The sequence below is a fragment of the Narcine bancroftii genome, chromosome 6 (genome assembly GCF_036971445.1).
Source record: "Narcine bancroftii isolate sNarBan1 chromosome 6, sNarBan1.hap1, whole genome shotgun sequence".
Classification (NCBI taxonomy): domain Eukaryota; kingdom Metazoa; phylum Chordata; class Chondrichthyes; order Torpediniformes; family Narcinidae; genus Narcine; species Narcine bancroftii.
Genome location: NC_091474.1, coordinates 12,033,395 through 12,058,813, shown reverse-complemented (window position 1 = coordinate 12,058,813; position 25,419 = coordinate 12,033,395). Strand labels below are relative to the sequence as shown.

General features: G+C 37.5%; 2 protein-coding genes across 9 annotated transcripts in view; one reads left to right on the top strand and one right to left on the bottom strand.

Moving 5' to 3' along the window:
• Window positions 1-25,419, bottom strand: part of dnmt3bb.1 (DNA (cytosine-5-)-methyltransferase 3 beta, duplicate b.1) — a 333,238-nt gene that overhangs the window by 148,945 nt on the left and 158,874 nt on the right. The window lies entirely within an intron of this gene.
• LOC138735710 (COMM domain-containing protein 7-like) lies at window positions 28-23,594 on the top strand. 6 transcript variants are annotated; one of them, XM_069883969.1, is made up of 10 exons: window positions 28-194; window positions 4,986-5,039; window positions 5,741-5,843; window positions 7,255-7,311; window positions 7,394-7,431; window positions 12,430-12,520; window positions 15,640-15,689; window positions 17,321-17,369; window positions 17,462-17,605; window positions 23,031-23,594. In XM_069883969.1, the coding sequence occupies exons 1-9, from the start codon at window positions 111-113 to the stop codon at window positions 17,536-17,538; spliced, it is 603 nt and encodes a 200-aa protein (XP_069740070.1). In that variant the 5' UTR covers window positions 28-110; the 3' UTR covers window positions 17,539-17,605; window positions 23,031-23,594. The 6 variants fall into 6 exon arrangements, with proteins under 6 accessions (XP_069740070.1, XP_069740069.1, XP_069740071.1 ...); XM_069883968.1 differs by having other exon boundaries at window positions 17,462-21,164; XM_069883970.1 differs by lacking the exon at window positions 17,462-17,605.

Sequence of the window (25,419 nt, the reverse complement as noted above, 5' to 3'; positions counted from 1 at the left end):
GTCGGCGCTGTGTCGAATGTGCGGGATGGAAGCGGCGGGTAGCTCCGCCTCCTCGTTCGGTCTTGGCGGAAGGGACGGGACGGAGAGAGAGAGGAGGCGGTGGGGAGAAGATGCACAAGTTGCACTTCAGTGGAGAGACGGTGTCGGACGCTTTGTCCAGCGATATCCAGGCACTTAATAAACTCTCCAACCAGGTAATTGTTTCTGTAGGTCCGTATCTGTTCAGGGCTGTTTATAGCTGCAGGGTGGGAGGTTTCAGGCCCTGTGACTTGCTCCTCGAGAATTGTAGACATCAAGGGACACGGGTAAACACACTCAGAAATGCTGGAGGAACTCTCGTCGCGCCCATAGGAGGGAAACATATCTGAGCTCTTCTTCATGGGCTGTGCTCCGTGTTCATTCAAGCACAGAGAGGTGATAGAAGCTGCGATGAAGCCCCAGCCCTTCTGGATGATCGTCACAGGCCCATCTGACTCGATCAAGTGAACCAAAGCTTTTGCATGGGCATCCTCCAGCCAAAACATAAAATAACCAGAGTTGATCATAAATCGTAATGCAAGGCTGTTCTTAACTTGGACATTTCGAAATGAAACCGGCTGTGAATAAATGCCTTTTTTTAAAAAAAAAACAAGTAAAAATGTGATTCCCATTCTCATTATAAAAGGTACAAGGACTGCCTAAAGAAATCTCTTGGTGCCTGCCACATTGACCACCGCCAGTGGGCTGATAACGCCTCAAACCGTGCATCTTGGCGCCTCACAGTTTGGCGGGCAGCAGCCTCCTTGGAAGAAGACCGCAGAGCCCACCTCACTGACAAAAGGCAAAGGAGGAAAAACCCAACACCCAACCCCAACCAACCAATTTTCCCTTGCAACCGCTGCAATCGTGTCTGCCTGTCCCGCATCGGACTGGTCAGCCACAAACGAGCCTGCAGCTGACGTGGACTTTTTTTACCCCCTCCATAAATCTTCGTCCGCGAAGCCAAGCCAAAGAAAGAAAAGAATAAAATGTAAGGATTTCAGATTTAAAATTTATTGTCAGAGTTCATCCATGACATCACATACAACCTGGTTTCCTGCGGGCAAAGCAGAATGACCACTTCTGGGTAGTGCAAAAAAAAATCGATGGTATTTACACATGTAAAAAATATAAAGGAATGTAAACTGTGCAATACAGAAATGAAAAAAAAACCAAGCCAAGTGAAAGAATAAGAGTCCTTAAATGAGTCTCAGATTGAGTTTGCTGGTGGAGGGGTAGCAGCAGTTCTGGAACCCGGTGGTGTGGCACCTATACCTCTTTCCTGATAGTCTTCTTTCTTTGGCTTGGCTTCGCGGACGAAGATTTATGGAGGGGTAAATGTCCACGTCAGCTGCAGGCTCGTTTGTGCCTGACAAGTCCGATGCGGGACTGGCAGACACAGTTGCAGGGGGAAATTGGTAGGTTTGGGTTGGGTTTTTCCTCCTTTGTCTTTTGTCAGTGAGGTAGGCTCTGCAGTCTTCTTCAAAGGAGGTTGCTGCCCGCCGAACTGTGAGGCACCAAGATGCACGGTTTGAGGCGACAACAGCCCACTGGCGGTGGTCAATGTGGCAGGCACCAAGAGATTTCTTTAGGCAGTCCTTGTACCTTTTCTTTGGTGCACCTCTGTCACGGTGACCAGTGGAGAGCTCGCCATATAAGACGATCTTGGGAAGGCGATGGTCCTCCATTCTGGAGACGTGACCTACCCAGCGCAGTGGATCTTCAGCAGCGTGGATTTGATGCTGTCGGCCTCTGCCATCTCGAGTACTTCGATGTTAGGGATGAAGTCGCTCCAATGAATGATAGTAGCAGCAAGAATAATGCACGTGCTGGCTGAGTGATGTGGATCCTTGATGATTGATGCTATTCTCCGCTGGCAGCATTCCCAATAGATGTCCTCAGTGGCGAGAAGGGTTTTGCCAGTGATGTCCTGGGCAAGTTGGAATCCCCTTTACCAGACCATGATGCCACCAGTCACACTTTCCATCATACATCTGTAGAAATTTGTCAGGGTTTCCAATATCATACCAAATCTCCATAAACTCCTGAGGAAGTAGAGCTACCGACGTGCTTTCTTCACGATGCTATTAGTGTGTTGGGTTACTGATGTCTCTAATATTCTAATTTCTAATACTCCTTTTCTGATCCATCCACCACGATAGTCCTCTGTTTCATAGTGACTGTGTGCACTTTTGCAGTCACTTTTTTTCACTGAATAACTGAATATTTATTATTTATCTTTTGTATTCTATTCACTTCAAATAATTATGCTACTGTCGCATTCTGTTTAGAAAGTACTTTTTTGTCTGTAGCAACTAATAATTTTGGTGTTTAATGCAGAGGATCAGAATTGGTCCATTTGTCCGTTCAAGACTGCCCTGCCATTTCGTCATGTTTAATTTACTATGTTTTTAAAAGTCCCATTCTCCTGCCTTCTCACTGTAACTTTTGATTTCCTTCCTAATCAAAACTTATCTATCTTTGTTTTAAATGTACCCAATGATTTGGCCTCCACAGTTGTCTATGACAATGAATTCCCTAGATTCATCACCCTCTGGGTAAAGAAACTCTTCCTCGTCTCTGTTCTAAATTGAGGCTTTTAATTAGACATATAGCATGGTAACAGGCCCTTCCAGCCCACAAGCCCATGCTGTCCAAATACCCCAATTAACCTACAGCCCATGTATGTTTTGAAGGGTGGGAGGAAACTAGAAAACTCAAAGGAAATCCATGCAGACACAGGACCTTGCAGACAGATTTGAACCCAAGTCACTGGCACTGTAACAGTGTTGTGCTAACCGATATGCCAACCATGATGTATAATGTGTATATTGTAGAATGTACATGACAATAAATTAATTATCATTAAAGTTTTTGTTCGTGAATACCTCGTAAAAAGAAACAATGAGGGATCTCTTACTATCTTGGTGCCGTCCAAGAGATTCCCTGTGCAAATGTTCAAAACTCAGCACCTGCTTCTTTAAAAAAAAAATCACCTGAAGAATATTTATGTCGCAGAAGCAGCCCAGCAATGAAACAACATTATGGTTGATCAAGAAAGCTCTTGTAAGTCTTGCATCTATATAATTAAATTTAAATAATTATGCCAAAAGGAGAAATACTTAATAACTTTAGAACATAAAGACAAGCACATTCAACTAATCTAGCATGACAGTTCTATTTAAAATGGTGCTGAATAAATACTGACTAAATTTCTATACTGCAGTTCAAAGTTCTGATGTATGGTAAAAGTACAAGCATGACATCACATACAACCCTGAGATTCTTTTGTCTGCGGGCCAGGCAGAATTTCTCCTTTTTGGTAGAACAAAAAAAACTGTACTCAGGAAAAGATGTGTGTACAAAAGAGAGAAATGTAACAAAGAAGTGAAAGCAAATTATACAATACAAAATTGAATAGTCAATAATAAATAATGTGCAGAGTCTTTAAATAAGTCACAGATTGAAATTGTTTTGGAGTCTGATGGTGGAGAGGTAGATGTATGAGTCTTATGGCACCTAGACCTCTTTCCTGATGGCAGCAGTGAGAACATGTAGATTTTCTCGCTGGTGGGGAGAGTTTTGCCTGTGATGTATTGGACTGTGTCCAGTACCTTTTGCAGGGCTTTTCGCTCTAAGGTATTAGTGTCCCCATACCAGGCAGTGTAAATAGGGTTTTAGACAGCTATGCCCACAGCTTGTAAATTTTATTAAATTTGGATCAACAAAATTTCCTCTAAGCCTTTCCTCTTAGGCAATCTTTATTCCCTGTTCCAACATGTTTGTGTGTTGCTCTTGGGACATGTGTATTTAAAATATGTCATGGTTTATCCAGTTCCTTATGTTTTATTTAATCTAACTGTTAGGGTTAGTGGACAATTCATAATATCAATGATTTGGACGAGGGCACTAAATGTAATAACTAATTTTGCAGATGACAAAGCGGGTGGGGTGGGGTGTGGATGGAGATGAGCACTGAGAAGGATTTAAAAAGGCTCCCTTGTGAACCAGTAGTAGGAAAATGTACAGTAGTTGGAATAACTAAAAAGAGGAAGCTTGTCTGAATTAAATTTTAATTTTTTCCATTTTAAATTTAGTCATACAGCATGGTAACAGCCCCACGAATCCACGCTGCCCAATTACAGCTATTTAACCTGAAACCCCCATATGTTTTGAAGGGTGGGAGGAAACTGGAGCAGACATGGGAAAAACGAATAAACTCCTTACAGAAGGCGCCAGTTTCGAACCCAGGTTACTGGTGCTGTGACTGCGTTGCACTAACCACTGCATTAACCGTGCCACACTTGGGGAAGTAGAGAAACAGTACATGGGATCTTTGTATATGTGTTGCTGAAGGCAAATGTTCAGGTGCAATGAGTAGCCCGAAAACCAAGTGCTACGTTGTCCTTCATTGCAAGAAGCTTGGAGTACTTAGACCAGACTGACTTGATGCATCTTGGAAGGGCTTTGGTGCGAACCCATCTGGAGTTTTGCGAGCAGTTTTGGTCTCCTTGACCTTACCATTGGAGGGAGAGCAACAAAATCCTCAACTGACTCCTGAGATTGGTTACATTTTATATTCACTAGAATACAGGAGAAAGAGAGGGACATCATGGCGTTTGAAGTTAAAGTGTTAACTTCTTTACTTCAATTTTTTTAATTTAAATTTAGGCAAACAGTACAGTAACAGGCCATTTCGGCCCATGAGTCCGTGCTGCCCAATTTACAGCCAATTAACCTACACCCCTGGTACGTGTCAATCGTTGGGTGGAAACTGGAGCCTCGGGGAAAACTCACACAGACCCAGGGAGAACATACAAGATTTGAACCCCAGTCCTGATCGCTGGCGTTGTAAAGGCATTGCGCTCACCGCTACGCCAACCATGCTTCCAATTATGGCGAAGCTTTAACTTGAATATTTGGGCTTATAGGAATGAAGACATTTTATTTTACTTTTTATTTTGCAGCAATTTTCAGCATTGACAGAAATAATTTTCCACTTTGTAACAGAACCCACAGAGGTAAGAAAACTTATAAATGTTAGTCTGTAATGATGTTCTGGAACTGGAAATTTCAAGTTGCTTTAGTTCCTGGTGTAGTTAGTCCAATAAATTGAACTGAAATCCCACAACAAAGACGACCAGAAAAATTAAAAATATTAGGCTCTCAGTGTTCTTTGTGAATCAAAGCCCACTGTGTTTGTATGGTGTTCTTTTAATAATCCAATTTAACAGGTAATAAATGCTATTCATGCTAATAATTATTATTATTTCTAGTCATGTGGATTTTTGCATTCTAGTTCTTTTATTCTTGCAGAGAGCATGCATTGTTTTTTGTCTCCACAGTATTATATTGTTTCTTACTTCAAAAAGCCCTGCCTATAGCATTTCATACCAACCTCATCAAAAGGGGTATCTAGGGGAAACCACTTGATCCCATTTGTTATTGTTGCAAAGAATCCAGCATTAAAGTTGTGCAAGAATAAACTCGAGTTAACTTCGTGATAATGAATTTTCTTCCATTGTAGTTTTAAGTTCAAATTCTGCTTTTGGCTTTCTAAACAGAAGTTCACAGTGCCAAATAAGCTTGAAGATATAACAAGATAATTTTTTTGTATTATTTGTCATTTCACATGAGAACATGTTAACATTTAAAGTTGTTAATTCTGCTTGGAATTTTAAAAATTATTAAAAGCTAACTATTTTTCTTTCTTAACTTTCAGTCAGTACGATTACTAAATGAGCTAAGTGAGTTTGCCTCAAAAAATGGAATGAGTTCAGGCCCATTGAAGAACATTCTGAAAAATGTCCTGTTGGTTCCTTATGGTGAGGGATTGTTTCACTTCTATCAAGTGTACTGTTACTGTTGGGCTTTCTGATCCCTTTTGGAGGGGGTAAGGATTTGCACGTCACTGCTATAAAATATTGCAGACCATTTCAGTGTTATACAGAATTTGGTTTTATTCCAGATAATCAGAAGCACTGGTCTCACTGATGAATTTATCTTGTCCTTTATGATTGGGACCATGATTACTGGTCTTTCAGTACCATGACTTCAGACATTACGATAATTTGAATGAACCAAATAATGTAATCTTACCTTTGTGATCATTTATAGCTCTCTAATCTTTTAAAAGATATCTTCATTTACAGTGTATTGTGTAACAGTTGGTTGTAAAACATCAGTGTTTTATTTTTTAATTATCTTTTCTTTTTCTAATATCCTATGTTCTTCAGTGGGATGAAAATGGGTCTTTAAATGTAGGCTCAACATTAGTCTAACAAAGCATGACATTTTTTGCATTCTGGATTATATTCCTTGTACGAGATGGAAATGTAGAAAAGTATGTTCTGGTACTTATATAAAACTTGTATTTGAGTTATGTGAAAATCAAATGGATCATGGATTTAAACATAATGTGTGTTGCCGCATCTCGACACAAATGTATTTGAGCCAGAAAGAAAACCTTGCTTCAGCCAGTTTGTTAACTTAGATAAGGACAGAAAAAAAGATGCAAAATACTTTGAAAATGTTTGGTTTCGATAAATAAGATAGAAATAGGAGAATAAGGAAAATGTTGGATGTTGTAGGAATGTTGTCTTATAAAGAGTTGAAAATAAGAAAACAGAAATGGAAAAGGAGGAAAGGTAATGATGGAAAAACGGAAAGAGAAGATAAACAAAATATAAAAGGGCTACGCTGAACTATATGACTTTAAATATTAATGGAATACATAACCAAATTAAAAGGAAGAAACTACTAAATTTAAATGAATAAATGTATTCCATTAGAAAAAATAACATATAGATTAAGAAATAATATTGAAATATTCGAACAAGTATAGGAGCCTTACATTAAATACAATAGCGAAAACCTACCGGGGACAAACATTACTTAAGTTGATGGAAGGAGAAGGAAAGAAAAGAATGGACTCAGTAGAATTTCTGGTGTATTTTTGTTGAATGACAACATTGTCTGACTGACTTAATGCAACCTAGATTGTATACCTAAAATGGATGAGAGGGTGGGGTGGGGGGGTGGCTTGGGAGGAAGGGGGGGGGGAGAAAAAGTCACTGTATATGTGTGAAAAAGACATAGTGTATATCATGGCTAATGTGATTTATGGTGTGAAAAAAAAATTTAAAAAAAAAGAAAATGTTTGGTTTCAAAAAATAAAAGGTCACAGAAAGATCATACTAAGATTTAATAATTCATGTATGTTTAACTTTCCTACAGGTGCCTTGAAAAGAAATTTGACAGCTGATCACATCAAAGCTGATTTCATTACTCTTGGTATGTTACATTGGCACAGTACTAAATGCCTTTGAATTAGTCTCCTAAATATTAAAATATACTATATTTTCTTAATTTAAAGGACTAGGTGAGGAGAAGGCTGGATGCTTTGCAGATCAGGTAAATTATTTTAAGTTCTAATTTTGATCATTTGAAATCTTACAAAATGAGAGAAAAAATATTGGCTCTTGGACTTTACTACTTCAAAGCAATTTTGGGCTTGCTCTGTGCTTTGCCATAATTGCATAAAGTAAAATACAGACATATTGGTGTTATAGACAAGTAGTATGGAAATACAATAGAAACTACCAGTATATCGTTTTAATGAGGGTTTGGGAATTATTTGTAATCATCAGTCTTCACTCCACATCAACACACTCCTCCCAACTCCTGAGTTCTAATTTTCAGACCAGCTGTTTTTAATAATTCATTGAATTCCTTCTGGAGATCCAAATGCATTCTAACTATACATACCTCTCTATTAACTATCTCTACATACCTCTCTATTAACTATCTCTACATACCTCTCTATTAACTATCTCTACATACCTCTCTATTAACTATCTCTACATACCTCTCTATTAACTATCTCTACATACCTCTCTATTAACTATCTCTACATACCTCTCTAATATCTCTGCTTGCTATTCTGTATCTCAGTTCCATTTTTATGGACTATTATACATTATCCCATATTCTCCTTAACATCCAGAAATGTATTGAGCACCGTGCTTAATATATTCAGTGATCAAGCCTCTACAATATTTCTTGGGTCGAGAATTCCAGATTCTCGGCCTTCGGAGTGAAGAAATGTCCCTTTGTCTCAGTCGTAAGCAGTTAGCTCATTGCTCTGAAATTGTGATCTCTGGTTCTGTAAGGGGAAACGTCCTTCCTGTCCAAAACTGTGCCCAACTTTTCAACTGATCTGTAGCCGCAGGCAGAATGCATTTTGTAAGTTCATAGAATAGTGTCTAGTCTACTCACTCTCTCCTCATATTAAATCCACCACCTCTGGAACCAGTCTAGTGAATCTTTGCTATACTCTTGCTATGACAAGTACATCCTTGGGGAAGGAGATGAAAACTGCACATAATACTCCAGGTGCAGTCTCTCAAAGACTCTATAAAATTGCAGTAAGGTTTTTTTTTTGCTCTCATAATAAAGTTTAACATTTTGCCTTTGATTTTTTTAAAATTTATTTTGCACATTCCTGTTGACCTTGAGTGACGTGTAAAAGTCTAATGTAACTCCTTTGAATATCAACATTATCCAGCTCTTGCTGCTCAGAAAAATATTATCTTCTGTTTTGTGCACTAAGGTAGATGACTTTGCATCTTTGGATTCTTCTATCTGCAATGTTCCTGCCTCCACACTCAGCTTCTATACATGACCCTGAAGCCTCTGTAAATCCATTTCTGCAAATAGTTATTGAACTCACAATCCCATTTACTTTATCAAACTTGAAAATCTGCTATTTGGTTCAGTCAACCAAATTGTTGATAAACTGTAGGTCAGTGGTTCTCAACCTTATCTTTTCTCACTCATATACCACCTTAAGTATCCCTTACTAACCACAGGTGCTCTGTTGTTAGTAAGGGATTACTTAAGGTGCTATATGAATGGGGAAAAAAAGGTTGAGAACCCCTGCTGTAGATTGTGAATAGCTGGGGCACATTGTAACCCAAAAGGTTAAGATTCATAGGATTCTAAGTGAACTAATTAATTGGATGAAAAATTGGCTTGGTGATAGGAGGCAGAAGATAGTGAAGGAAGGATATTTTTCCTGATTGAAAGTCTCACTAATGGTGTACCATAAGTATTGATGCTGGGATGTTTTGTTGTTCGTGATTGTATAATAAAATTTAGATGTGAATGCAGGAAGTATGATTATGTTTTTGGATGATACAAACATTGGAAAGCAAGGAACATGGTCTGAGACTACTGCATGATATTGAACAGATGAGAAGTTGGGTAGAGCATTTGCAGATGGAATGCATCCTGATAAAAGCAAAATGAAACATTTTGCGGAGACACATAGGATGGGAAATGTACAGTAAGGAATATTGGTGCACAGAGAGATGACAGGGTCCAAGACTACTATAATCCCTGAATGTGAAAACACGGGTCATCAGGACAGTGAAAAAGGTGTTGAGGGAAGTTTTCTTTTATAGGTCAGAGCATATAAAAGTTAGACTATTATGTGCAACTTTACAAAACATTCGTTCGACAGCACTTGGAATAATATATGCAGTTCTAGTCACCGCACTAAAAGAAAGATGCAATTGTGTTGAAGAGACCTGGATGAAATATTGTGTTGAGGAAATTTGTCAGGATGTCACCTTGATTTGAGTATGAGGAGAGATTGATCTTCTGGTTTTCCCAAGAGCCATGGAGGCTAAGGGGTGACTTGAGTGACCCATGTAAGATTATGAGAGGCATCAGTAGGGTAGGTGGCCAAAACATTTTTTCCTAGGCAGTGGTATCAAAAATAAAAGAACATGCATGTAAGGTGAGTGAAAGGAGTTTTAAAGGAGATCTACAGGGGTAAGGTTTTTTTATACATATTATTTGATATCTGGAAATGCTGCCAGAGGATGTGGTGAAATTAGATACAATTACTCTGTTTGAGAAGCATCAGACATATTTAGGCAAGGCAAAGAAGGATACTGTCTTAATATAGGCAAATTGAATTAGTATAGATGGGCATAAAAGTCAGTATGGATCTGATAGGCTGAAAGGCCACTTTCTGTGCTGGATGTCTATGACTCTACGGGACTGTGTAGTTTCCCCACTAATCATAATCTACCAGATGAGAATGATCTATTTATTCCCATTGTTTGCTTTTTGTCCAATAAACAATTTTCATTTAATGTCATTATATTACCCCTGTTTCAAATACTTAGTAATCTCTTGAGCAATCTGTGTGGTACCTGATAAAATGCCTTCCAGAATCCAAATGACCACATGCCTTGGTTTTCCTCTATTTATTCTTCCAGTCACATCAATATCAGCCTGCACCATACAACCTAGAACATTACAGCACAGTACAGGCCCTGTGTCATGAACCAACTCAACAATCTAAACCTTTCCTACCTCGTAGCCATAACCCTCTATTTTTCTTGCATCCATGTGCCTGTCTAAGTGCCTTTTAAATGTCCCTATTGTACCAGCCTCTACCATCAGACCTGGCAATGCACCCACCAGGCACCCACTTCTCTCTGACATCTCTGGTGAACTTTCTTTCCCTTACTGTATGCAGGTGCCCTCTAGTATTTTCTATTGTTGCAACAGGGGGAAAAAAAGTGCCCATCTATGCCTCTCGTAATCTTGTACCTCTAAATTGGCTTTCGTTCCTCTTCACATTAAGAGAAAAGCCCAAGTTCTGTTAACCTTGCATCATAAGACATGTTCTCCAATCCAGGCACATCCTGGTAAATCTCCTCTGTACCCTTTCCAAAGCTTCCACATCCTTCCTGTAATAAGGCAACCAGAACTGTACACGGTGTTCCAAGCGTGGGCTAACCAGAATTTTATACAGCTGCCACATTACCTAATGGCTCTTGAACTCAACCTGTGACTAATGAAGGCCAGTATAAAATAAGCCTTCTCAACTACCCTATTGCATCCTAACCTTAAAAGATCTATGGATTTGGATCCCGAGGTCTCTCTTCTTCCATGCAGTTAATGATCCTGCCATTAACCATGAACTCAACCCTCAAGTTTGACTTTTCAAAATGCACCACTTTATTCTTAGCCGGACTGAACTCCATCTTCCACTTTCCGCTCAACTTTGCATCCTGATTATGTCCTGTTGTAACCTAAGACAATCTTCTACACTAGCCATTCGCAACCTTTTTCATCTATTTCCCCCCACCCTTGGACTGCTGAAATTTTATGGGCCACTTCCCTGTGAAGTAGTCATGTTTTGGTTTCTTAATATTTCTTTCCAACTGACTACATAAAAAATGTTTATGTTACAGGAGATGGGAAAAAAAACAAGGCTTTTACTTAAATATGCTTTAGGCCCCTGTTGAGAATAACTGTTCTACCCTATCCATAGCTCTTTCAACCTATGTTTCATCTGCATACTTACTGGCTCATCTTTCCACTATTTCATCCAGGTCATTTAAAAAAACCCCAAAGAGCAGGGGTCCCAGAACAGATCCATAGAGAACTCCACTCGTCACTACCTACAGACAGAATATATTCCATCTGCTACTACCTTCTGCTTTCTGCAGCCAAGCCAATTCTGAATCCTTTTCAAAATGCCTTGCTAAAATCCAAATACCGTACATCTACAACCCCCCCCCCTCACCCCTCGCCCCCACCCTTACTATCTTGGATCATTCAACAGCAGTGAAATGTAGTTACTGCTATAATGTAGGAGGAATATGCTAACTTGCATATAGGATGCACTGCATAGATAATGTAATAATGACCAGCTAATGTTGTTCTTTAAAGGGGAACTATAGACCAGGGCATGGATTAATTCCCCTGCTCTCCTTCAAAATGTACTTTTTTTTAAATGAAAAGCTTCAAAAAATTAAAGATTATCTTGGGTTTTGCCTGCCTGAATCTGATTCCATATGGGTCTTGTTTTTCAAAATATTTTCAGTTCTAATTTTCTCCTTCAGTGAAAGAAAGCAGAGGAATTTATCATGGAATAATTTTACTTCATGTCCATAAAGCAGGTGGAGGTGAGGAGATGAGATATAATTGTTGGCTATCCAGGAAATCGGCTTTTCAGAAATTGTGGCTACAGATCAATCTTCTCTCTCAATATTTTCATTGTTCAGTCTGATAGGTTTTTGGATTCAAAGAGAATCAAATGGTCTGAGATGGGAATATGGAGAGCAGTTGAGGTTTTATTCAATGGTAGAATGGGCTCAAAGTGTATTATGCTAGAACCTTAAAGGAAACACCAAAGCAAAGGTTAGGTTTAATTAAACATCCGATTCTAGCTTTTCATGGTTTAACCAGGTAAAATTCTTTAAATATTTACCTTTGGAAAATATGAAATAAAAGCTCTCATTGAAATATATGTGTACAAAAAAAGCAAATTTTTTATATAAATGCTACTACTAAAAGTCAATTAAATTAATCATGTTGTAATTTCAGTGGAAATTGCATTCTACAGTACTGTCAAGACTGGCACTAGAACAAACAATGACAGTCAACCAGTTGGTAGATATGGAATGGAAATTTGGAGGTAATTTTTTCCTTCAGTTATAAATTGTGACTTTTTACATGAATGAACTAATAATCTATAACACAACTAACTATGATTCTTGGAGAGATAATATCTGCCTCAGAGCTTGCTAATTAATGTGGCCATGTAAAACCTTTTTGGGTAGCATTTTAAAATACGGTTATTTTATTGTTGTGTAATAAGACAGTAATGTAATGTTACACAAAATCACCTTTAGTCTACTGTAAGGCAGACAAAGATTTGCCATCAGCAGAAATTGCCCAGCGCTCTTTACAGTCAGAGAGAGAGATGCAAAAGAGAGTCCCTTCAGAGTCACTGTGTCTATGGATTCACCACCAGCACTCCTGTAGCCTCTACAACTGCCCAGACTTCAATCCAAACCATTGGTAACCTGAGCTCCAGATCCAAACCGCCAAAACAATTGGTAAGCAGCGCCCAAGGACATTTGGGAGCCCCTCCCGTTCTCGGCACCCTCCCTTATTCTCGTTCCAATTCTTGGAAAATGAATACGAATATTATAGATGTAAAGAATGTTATGATACTCTTATTGCCTTGTCACTAAATATGACTTTTAATTCAGCATCAGATCCTAGATTAATGCAGTCGATTCAACTCATTTTAATTGAAATTTCATTTGAAGTACTAAGTAAGAATTTTTTAAAGTCTTCATTATTCAAGGGAATATGTTCTTCCAGTTTATATTGCTTAATTGTAAATCAGAAGTTGGAGTCAAACCATTTTCTTTAGTAAAGTGGCATAACAATTTATACCATTAGGAAAATCTTGTTCCGTGATCAAATTATAACCTGATTTCTGAGACTGTGCAGATGTGGTAAGCAATCTTGGTAATGCACATGGTGTGAACAAACAGATTTTCTTGTGAATCTTCAGGGATCATCTGCATCTGGTGCTCCTGTTGTGGCCCCCTCTTCATCGGAGAGACTGCATACAGATTGGGCGCCTTCACTCTGTCCACTGCAATATCAGGGACCTCACAGTGGCCAACCACTTTAATTCCACACCCCATTCCCACATTGACATGTCTGTCCATGGTCTCATGCACTGCTAAACTGAGGGCACCCGCAAATTGGAGGAACAACTAATATTTCATCTGGGCATCCTTCAATCAGATGGTATTAGCGTCGACCTCCATTTTCTGTTAGGCCCATCCCCTGTCTCCTTTCCTCCAGCTCTCACCCCCTTTCCGTTCCATTCATAGAGCTACCCCCTCCCCTCACTTTATTGTCCTCTTTTATCTTCCCACCTATGAACTTTTGCTTGTTGGCCTGTGCTCCTCCCCCTGCCCCTTCTTCCGTCCTCTCTTCTTTTCTCCCAGCCCCTCCCCCCTCCTTTTTTATTTAGGTGCCTGCCTGCTTTTTGCTCGGGGATTGCGTTGGTCCGTATTTTCCAGATTCTCAGCCAGTACTTTTAAAATTGTGATTTAAGGAGGAATAAAGAAGAGATAAACAGGTACATTTTGATAGTTTATTAAAATAAAGTACAAAAAAAATGATTTGTTCATTTCCACATCTGTGGCGTTTACGAATGTACATAAAAGCCTGCTAAATTTTTTAAATTTGAGAGTTTTCAAAAAGCCTGGATTCTCAAGTGGTCTAGATTTCTGGCATCCAGATTTTTGGACTTTTACTATACCTTGACAAGGCACTCAAGCCTGAAATATTGGATACCTTTTACTTCCTTTAGATGCTGCCTGACCACCTGAGTTTCTCCAGCTCTTTCACACATTGCACTACAATCACATCATCTCCAGACTTTCCTGTTTAACCCCTTTATTGTAGCAAGTGCTGTTGCTAATGGTCAATGTGTGACTTAATCTCTCCAAATATTTACAATATTCTGAATGCTGAATAAAATATATCTAAGCTTAACTCTCTGGGCTCAGTGTCCCTGTTTTCAGGGACCACCAACAACTGCATACACTCAATGCCCCCGTTTTCCAGGACTGATTTTTATACCCAACTACTAACTGGTTTGTACTGGTGTTCATTAGTTTACCGATGAACACATTATATATATTATGAAAGGTTAAAAATGATTGGAGTCCAAAGGGTTAAATATCAACAACAATGCTCTTTAATTGCAGCCAATACAGGTACACAATCCTTTATCCGGACTTCTAAAATCCGGAAAGCTCCAAAAACTGGCATTTTTTTTCCAGGTGCTGATACAGTGGAGGGAGAGAGAGAGACAGCAGTGCAACTAGGTTGGGCAGAGGGGGGAGAGACTGCAGTGTGACTTGGGTGGGCGAGGGGGGAGAGAGACGGCAGCACGACTCGGGTGGGCAAGCGGGGGAAGAGAGACGGCAGCGCAACTGGAAGGGGGTGGATACGGCAGCACAATTCGGGTGGGCTTAAATCTGGGGCAGCCGGCATTTGTTCTGAAATTCGGGAAAATCCAAAATTTGGAACACACTGATCCCCCAAGAGTTCTGGATAAACAATTGTGTACCTGTACTAAATCAAATAATCGATCTGCATAAATAACATCACATCTCCTTAACTCTCCTTTATCCTTGTTAATTCAATTTGTAACTCACCAAATCTAATTTGCAATGCAATATGGCCAAGTTCTCAAATCTAACTATTATGTCTGGAGGATGTCTGATCCCGCTTCACATACACACTAAAAAGATAACCGAAGTACTGTCTTCATTCCCACTATGGACTTGTGAAACAGCCCCTTCAAATTTTTCTTCTCAATGCTTATAGCATATTTGATGTGTACAATAATTTTTTAAGTTTGGTATGAATGTGTGTCTCTTGTGTTGGATGAATTCTGGAATCAAAGCTTGTTCTGCAGCTATCAATTCATTCTGATACATTATAAGTTGTTTGTTGGCTTTGATTTCACTGTAAACATTAGCACTCTAACCTTTTGTCATTTGTATTTGCAAACAAAAATAGTTTGTGTTGCTGAATCATCCTGAGGTAAATGTATAACTATTAAGTTTGCTTTCATTGAAAAGTCTGAATTATTTTTAGAAAACATTTATTACTGGCATTTAAGTTTGAAAGGCTCAAAGATTTAGTTTTGGTTAAGAATGTAAACAAACAAGAACAATGAAAGTGCCAGCTTATCCACATTCTCTCCCTTTTCAGTGACTGCAGGCAGCAGTGAGCTTCAAAAAGTTGGTAGTATATTTTTGCAGGTAATCCTTTTATTTGTATATTAATGGATAACTTTGCATCAACATGTTTTTAAAATAGAGAGTTTTGTATTGTAATCGAATATCACGGGTGTTTAATGAAACTGAGATTGAATTCCTTATGGGAAAATAACAGTTGAATGAACATAAGAACAGGAGCAGGAGTTGGTAATCTGGCCCGTTTACCCAATGGCTGATCTGATGATATGGAGATGAGCCTCAACCTGCCTTTTCCCCTTATCCTTTAATTCCCCTACTATGTAACAATCTATCCAACCTTGTCTTAAATATATGAGCAGTGAATTCCATAGATTTACCACTCTCTGGGAAAAGCAGTTCCTTCTCATCTCCATCCTAAATATACTTCACTGAATCTTGAGGCTATGTACTCTAGCTCTAATCTCTCCCATCAAATGAACCAAATCTAAATGACAAATCTAATTTGTTAATATTTAAAATTGACCTTTGAGTCTTAATTTGCCTTAATTCACACTTCTGTTTCCCGTATGGTGAACCTTCAGTGCAGAGAATCATCTTGCCAGTGCTGCATTTGTGATCTGTGTAGGAAAAGTGACTTGGAGAATTTCATACACAATTTATTGTAATTTTCCATAATTCACTGGAATATTTATAGGGAAGTTTGAAGATATCTTTTGCATTCTGTTGCAGGTTGAGTACTGGTATATTGTACATCATGGAAGAAAGAAAGTTTGAATTTTTTTTAAATTAAGCAAAACAACTAAACATAATTAATGCTGCTGAGGATTATTCATGTTTGGTTCTATTTTTGGGTAATATAAACAATTTTTTTCATGTTATGAATAAATTCTGACCTCTGATTACTGCTGAAACCCATATCCTGCCTTTTAGTAAAGTTTAAGTTCATGGAACAAGAGGCCATGAGTTAAGGGTAAGGGGTAACACTTTAGGAGAAATATTAGAGGTGGCTTTTTCACTCAGCGAGTGGTGGCAGAATGGAATGATCTTCCGAATGAGATAGTTGCGGCAGGGTCCCTTCTGTCATTTAAGAAAAGGTTGGATGTGTACACGGAGGTGAGGGGGTTGGAGGGTTATTAGCGGAGAGCGGGAGGTTTGAGCTAGTGGAGTTGTTATAGTGAACCGGTGAGGACTCGAAAGGCTGACATGGCCTGTTTCCGCTCCGTAAATGGTTATTATCATCAGATTGTACAAGTACAACCCGACGAAACAGGGTTCTCCAGTTCTCAGTGCAAAAAGATGCACAGACAACCTGACATGACACACGTACAGATAAACAATATACATGCAGTACATATATAAAATAAATAAATATTGATTAATAAGTAGTATCAATCTTGGACGGTTAATGTGAGCAGTTCATTCAGTCGTTGAGCATTCTCACTGTCTGTGGGAAGAAACTGTTTCTCAGCCAAGTGGTTCTGGCTCTAATACTCCTCTATCTCTTTCCCGATTGGGGCAGCTGAAAGATGCTGTGCGTGGGGCGGTAGGGAGCCTCAACGTTTTCATACCCTCTTTGAATAACAATCCCGATGGATAGAATCACCATGTTAAGATGCTGATCTATATATTGACAGTTGTTTAGCATTCTCACTAGCTTCAGTATGCATCTAACAGCCAAGTACTTAATATTTCAGTTAAAGTTGGTGATCAAGAAGGGAAACAAAACTGAAATTATTTACATGGGTTAGTATAAACACTCTTTGAAATATCTATCATTTCATTGCTTAAATTTGTTTAAGATAGTCACTAATATATTTTTATTTTTATTTGTTTAGAGTTGACTTTGCCACAATTCTATAACTTCTTGCATGAAATGGAACAAGCCAAGACTAGCCTTGAATGTTTTGGTTAAATTACTGCTTCATTCTCCATCAAATTAATTGAACAAAATTCCTTCCTATTTGTCCAAGAAATTTCAGGTTTTGAAGTTTTGCAAAATACTTGATTCATTACATGTTAAACCTGGTAGATGGTTAAACTGTTCCTATCAATTATTTGTTAACAGTGTATTATGTAAATCAATATTATGTTTAGCAATGTGTGTTCATTTCCTGCTCCATCATAAAATGATTATAGAGCAAATAAAGGTTGAGATATCGTTGAGAGTAGAGCTCTCACTGAGAATCAATGTCAAATATCGAGAATTAATATTAAAATTCTGTAATAAAATAACAACAAGTTACTAAACAGTTATCGGAAACTGCTGTTACATAGTTAGTTAGTAGTCACTATGCATAAGTGATTACCAAAATGGGAGATAATTTCTGTGAACAGGAAATCTGAGTGAACTCTTGTAACATGGGTGTGGCTCAAAAAAAAGGTGTGTAAAAGTAAACCTTTATCTGCTGGTATAAAATTTCAAGGTATGCTAAGTTTAATGGTCTTCATCTCTAACACTTAAAAAAAAATTCCTGTTCCATGTTAAGCAGAAAAATAACTATCAAAAGTGTGTATGTGATGTTGTAATGAAAGTAGTTCAAGCAAGTGTTGTTCAACAAATCTATATTTGTCTTTTAGAGCCCTCCATTCTGTTAAGGATGAAATAGCCATCAAAAAATTAATCTAATCAGTTAATTATACAACATGTATAATTCAATATACAATTAGTTAAAGGTATAAATTAATTAAACCTCTAAGCCTGCAATTTTCAAATGAGAATTAAATTGGTTAATTGAGTAGTATATATATCTAACAATGACTCTTTTCCTTCCCTGGGTGAATCTGAGTGACATTTTAACTTTCTGTGACTGAATACGAATATAATAGATGTTGTCCATGAAACAAGTAAAGCTGAAAACATCAAGTATTTCCATTAAAGTCATTACTTTTTTTTTTTGTTGCTCTGCTTCAAGGATTCCAGCCAGGGAGTCTACCATTCTGTCTGGCTGGAAACACCTCGTAAACTAAAATCCAGGAATGATTTCAGTGTTGAACTTAAACTAGAATAACCTTGTAACCTTTGGGATTGATATCAATTGCTTCTTAAAAGCACGGCACTGTTGTATATTATTGACACCGATCTCTTGGATACAAGTTTAACTATAATCAGATCATTTGGAAAATACTATCTGTTTAAAATCCATGTTTTATCCAAAATATGTATTTTATATTGGAAGGATTATGGAGAAAGCACTTTTTTCAAATGATTGCAGACCTGTCACAATAATAGTTTTGCATTTCTGGTTCATCAGTATTTTGAAATAAAAACAAAACACTTTTAGACCACTGAATGTGATATTTTTTCCACTTCAGAAGAGAGGCGGAGGGAAACAATGCCATTCATTACAGATTATACCTTTCCTGCATGCTGTTGGCAGACGATAAATTCATTTTGAATGCTTAATTGGTTCTCTGGAAATGTGACACATGTGTTGTGACTAACTATATAATAAACCTTATAATTCTATATAATTCCCCTTCCCCACTCAGACTTGATACCTGCATTTTATTTTTATCAAGCACCTAAAAAGCTAAATATTTTCATTTGTCATCATCTATAAAACAAATCAGTTAAGTTATATAGCAAATATACATTGTTTAATCCATACAGTATGCAACATAACGAATAATGTTGAACCTAGTTTTAATTCAGAAATTTAAAAGGGCTTTTCTTATTACTTATTGAGCCTCAGCTGTAAAGATTAATGGTGTACCAATAACCTTTGCCAATTAAGAAAAACAAATTGTGTTTTTGTTCGTTTCTACTGAGTCCTTCCTCTCCTTTTTTTTTTGTTCAGTATTATCACACAAATTTATGTCATTATGTTTTGGAAAGCCATATCTAATTTTAATACTTTTTTATACTAAAATTAATTGCAGGTTTTACTATGATTGCAGCTACATTAATTTGACATTAAAATCTAAATATTCTCACTCAAAGCTTAAATTCAACATCATTTATACATCTTGAATTTCATATGGATTATTGCACAACATGACTGATTTGATCGTGAATGACATGGGACATGGTGGTTTATAATTCGTAACATTTCATAAACATCTCAACATTAATACAGCTAAGTACTTTTGAAATGCACTGAATGCTGTTTACATGGGCCAATCCGTTCTTAATCATCTGGGTAATAAATTGTTTCCTTAATTTTCTTGCCTCTACTGAAGGTGTACTGCAATTCTACAGCTATTACACGTCATCCTTCAAAAGGCAGAGAGTTGACAGGGCTTTTGACTAAGGGGGTACCAGGGCTTTTATTGAGCCTGGTGCCTTTTTAAAGGACCACAAGGTAGCAATGTCAACTTGTATATATCTGCCTGACCTGATATGTTTTCTATGTTTATTTCTGGTGTCCAGGATTTGCAGATTTTTTTTTCATTACCATCAATATAATCAGGTGCCATCTTGTATGTTCAAATTGGTGTTTGTATGTGCAATGCAGGAGAGACAAATTGACATGTCTCTTGTGTTGTCAACATTGCTAAAATGGATTTTGATAGAGCAACTCTGCCATGACTTAAATTTGTTGAAGAGCTCAGTATTTCATAAAAGGAAATAAAGTTCAACTTTGTTATTTAAAGAGACCATTAATTATTCTGATTATTGGTGATTAATTTGAAAAAAAGATTAAAAAGTATTGAAATGGTGCCGCTCGCTGTTTGAATTGGATTAGGGTTTAGACGGCTTCGAGGGAGCAGTGTGGCTGAAATTAGACACAAGTTTACCTTAAACCTGTTGGTGCTAGAGAGAGTTCTGCTACTTGGTAGAACAAAAAGAGGAAGGAAAGCACTCGCCAGGACGTCTGTTCACACGATGAAACGAACAGTTATCCAACCACCATGGTGTACAATTTTCAGGCGATTGGCACAATAAGACCTAAACAATGGTTCCAAGCTCTTGCCATTCAAGAATCACCATAGTTTATACTTACATCCCATATTAATTTCACAACATTAGTTGACCTGGGTAAACTTGCTAACAATTCTCATTAACCCAGCAACTCTATAAATTAAGCAGTTTGTGACATCATCTGACAGAAATAAATGGAGACCAAGAGAAGCGCAGAAAGCCAAAGAGCTGAGGCGAAACTCAATTTTCCCTCTAGCCTCTCTCCTACATCTGTCCAAGTGCCTGGCACCTGGAGCAAAGACCAGATCCAGGTGAATATCAAGCACTAAAACTGTGTCTATAGTATTTTTAGGTGCAGGTCTGTAACTGTATAACACTAAGATACAGTTCTGCTTTATTGCTGTTATAACTGCAATTTCAACAAGCACTTAAAGTGTTGGCTCAAACCAATGGACTACAAGATTCATTGATCACCACCCCCTGCAATGTAAAACATAACAAGATAAGAAACAGAAGTAGTAATGAGTGGAAATTTGATAGAGATATAGAAAATTATGAGGGGTATAAATAGAGTAAATGCAAGCATGTTTTTTCCACTAGGGTGCTACAAACCAGAGGACATGAGTAAAGGGTGCAAGGGGAACATTGGGGGGAACTTCACACAAAGAGTGAACAAGGTGAATGCAGGCTCATTTTTTAACATTTAATAAAAAAATTTTGACAGATACTTGGATGGGAGGGGTATGAAGGGCTATGGACTGGACACATGCCAGTGGAACTAGGCAGAAAAATAGTTCAGCATAGACTAAAGAGCCGAAGGACCTGTTTTTTGTTCTGTAATGTTTTATGGTTTTAATTAGCCAGGGCCTCTCGCACCTGCTTCATCATGTAATAAGGAAATCTTGTATGCCAGTGCCATTTTTCTGTACTAATATCCATTCGTCTGCATTCCCTTAAAGCACCTTGGATAGCGTAGTACAATACTGTTACACCACCAGTGACCAGGGTTCGAATCCAGTGCAGTCCATTCTGCCTGTATCTGTGTGTATTTCCTCTGGGTGCTCCGGTTTCTTCACACCATTAAAAAAAATGTACCAGAGTTGTAGGTCAATTGTGTGTAATTTGGCGGCATGGGCTCGTGGGCCAAAAGGGCCCGTTACCAGGGTGTATGTCTAAATTTAAAATTTAAAGAAGATATCTCTTCCAATGGTTGGAACAGTGACTTAAAATAAAAAAACACATTCCTATGTATTCATTCATATTGCTTGTTAATTAGCACACCTTTTGGGTTTTTTTTAATGCAAAAATTGTATCAAGCAGCATTATTTCACAGAACCTTCGTTGCTGTAACCTTTGTGTCGGACAAGACCATCTTTATCATCTGTTAATCAGATTGTGGGAATTTATCAAACATTAATAGTAAATAATCAATTGTGGCAATTTTGTTGTATAAAAATATGGCAGTAAATTATTGGAGGTATTGTTAGTCCAAGTTTAATACTGACTTGTCTACTGTTCTTGATATTGTAACATTTAGATAACATTGATCTAAATTGTCTATAGTTGAAGAGATACTGATTTGAGAAATACATATAATTCAAGTTAAGTGACTGGGAGATAAATTTTTAATCATTTAACAATGAGAAATATAAAGAACATTGTGTCTAATTGTTGCAAATATAATTTGAATAGGATGAGCAGATCATCAAAATCCTGAGGAAAAGTTCTATGTTGATCAGTTGACCAAATATTGAAAGTCTTAAAAGTATAATTTCTAATTATGTCTGTCTTTGTGGATGCCAAGACTTCCCACCATGTATTATATCAAATAAACTACACCAGTTGTATAGTTTCTGTTCAAATATACAGTAGGTGATGATGGAGCACAGCCTCAGCATAAAAGGACATCCCTTTATCACAAAAATGAGGAGAAATTTTAGCCAGAGTCTGTTGAATCTGTGGAATTTGTTGCCACGGACAGTTGTGGAGGCCAAATTATCAGGTTTATTTAAGGTGGAGATTAATAGATTCTAGATTAGTAAGGGTATCAAAGGTTATGGGGAGAAGACAGATGAATGGGAATGAGAGGAAAATACATGAGATATGATTTAAATAGTGGAGCAAACTTGATGAGCCAAATGGCCTAACTCTGCTCAAATGGTCAAACATGTTTACATCATAGTAACTTTGGCACAATAACTAAAGAATTTGAGAAACAAACTATTAAAAAAAATAATTGAGACTGCAGAAAAGCAATCTCAGATTTCTGAATACTAGCAATGTACACAGTAAAGAATTCAAATATGTTCTCTCTGAGTATGCAATGAGGAGAAAGTCTCAAAAGATACAGAAGTGAATCTCTGATGGTATTTTGCATACAATTATGGTACTTGTTCCTGAAATTTCTCTCAAGAATAGCTTTTCATTTGAAGAAACAAATCTATATTAATACCAGTTTAGAGAATTAATTTGATTCAGTGAAAGTTGTGGGAGTTGTATGAAAGTTGACGTGAAATTTGAATTATTTTTTTCTCTCTCCACAGGTTTTGCTGGATTTCCTGAGTATTTTATTGTTTTCACCAGGTAATTTTACAATTCTGTAAAGTTTGCAGCCACAAACGAGCCTGCAGCTGACGTGGACATTTACCCCCTCCATAAATCTTCGTACGCGAAGCCAAGCCAAACAAAGAAAGTTTGTTGGAAAACATCTCTCCTGTATTCTTCAGAGTGGTCCAAAGCAACCCTGCAGTAACTGTTACTGTAAGGAACTTAACTTTAAGGATCCACTACTTTCAGGTGTGTACTCTGAAAAATTAATTCCAAAATAGTTGGCCTGGATTTGAAATATTAATCTGATATTTGAAATCTGAAATCGCTCAAATTCTTAGTGAGAACAATCCTTTGATAAAAATTAAAGTTTACCATCAAGCAAACCTCTCGGCTTGAAGTGCTGGGAATTATGAAGAAACAAATAAAAGCCAAAAATTTACTCCAGTAATGCTAGTTCCCTGTAATTCACAACAGATTGAGTGAATAAATTGATTTAACATGTGATTTTGGCAACAGTTTATTTTGAGTGTTCATTGAAATAAAGAGAGTGAAAATTATGGGAACAGTTTTGTGGCCTACAAAACTCATTTGCACCATTCTGCTTGTCATTTTAATTGATGTTTTTCTTACAAATACCAAGAAAGCATTAAACCACATCCCTTAACTATTCTGCAGAGAGAGAGATCTGTTTTTCCTGTTGTCAATCAATTGTCCAAGGATAGAGGCTAATCATCATTAACAGTAGGATCTCTGGGAGCAAGTGTTTCAACAAAACTAAGGGCAAATAGACAGGTTTATGACTTCCTGTTTCAAAATATAGGGGCTATTCTAAGCTCTTTCTGTGTCATATGGGACTCTTATGTGCACTTGCTGATACTTTTATTTTTAAAAAAACCAGATGAGTTATCCTGTAGTGGAATTTTTTCAGACCCCGTAAGATTAAGGACAAATCGGTGTGTTACCTTGTTCAGAAAGGTGGATTCAGGATAAAATGCTGAGAATTGGTCTCTGTCGGGTTTTTTATGTAAACTGCATATAATACCCTTTTTTTTAAATCTGATTTTGTTATAATGCTTCTGGCCGTTTGCACCTGCTCTTCTAGACTTTGAGAGGCCAGTCACTTCCTTAAAGGAAGGAAAGGGAAGTAAATTCACTGAGTGTCACTTCAAAATTTCCCGGTGTCTCATTAAAACAGCTTGTGTGTTAGTTTAAATGCATTGCTCATGTTGTCAAATTTGACATAGGGGATTCATGCAATGGATGAATTTGAGGCTACCTCAGAGTAAATTTCCCAGATTGGTGAAGCAATCTTTAAGAATTTTGATGTTTCTTTCCTGCTGTCATCAGACTCTTAAGCAGATTGCATTTCCACTATTTTAGCTGTCCTTTTCTCTATACCTTGCATTTTTATCTTTGTAACAACATACTGTATCTCAGTACACATGGTCATAAACAATTTCACTCAATAATTCAGAGTGGTAAAGATTGAAGCATTGGGAAATATTGATAATAAAAAGGAAAAGAAGCTTCAGTGATGCCTACATGTTAATATATTTTAAGAATATGATGCAAATGAAAAGGTGTTTCTGAGATGCCAACTTTGTTTTGACATATTGTTGAAGATTCAGTAATAATATAATTATTCTCATTGTATTGTATCATTGATTGATGCCTGCAGTTTACCAACGTTACAACATTAGATTCAATTATTTCTTCAAAATATCTTCACATAACAATTTGAAGGAAGAATTTTTGTTTATTGGTAAAGATCTCCCAAGTACCCAAGAGGTGCTGACTTGCATGAATATATAAACCTTAAATCATTTTACTTTATTTTCAATCACATTCTTTGAAAAAATTTAACCATTGATTTTGTCTTTGCTGGTTACTTGAGGCTGTGATTGCTTGAATTCCAAAAATCAACAGTGACGGATTAACTACCACCTGGGCCCCTAGGCTGAGCTATAGTAAGGTCAGAATCATGTGGGGGCACTCGCAGGCCCAACTCACCTCCTTCCAAGCCTCTCTTGCTCTTGTTCTCACTCACTCCCTCTCACCCTCACTTCGATTTGCGCGCGCCCGAGTTGGCTTAGTGGAATTTTTCCAGACCCCATAAGATTAAGGACAAATTGGTGTGTTGTAGTGGTAAATTTAATTTTGGAAGAAAATAGGGAAGGTGGGGGGGGGGGGGGGAGGGGGAATTACTTTTAATCAGTTGTAGTTCCAACGTTTGTGTGTTTTAAGTGGAAGATTCAGCTATTTAAATTGAAGCTTATTCCTGCTCTCATCAGACGATTTTATGTGGATGTGTATCAGATATGGTGGAATAAGCCAATCAGTTAAGAGGATTTTAGTCAATATCATATTTGGATCATGTCATTT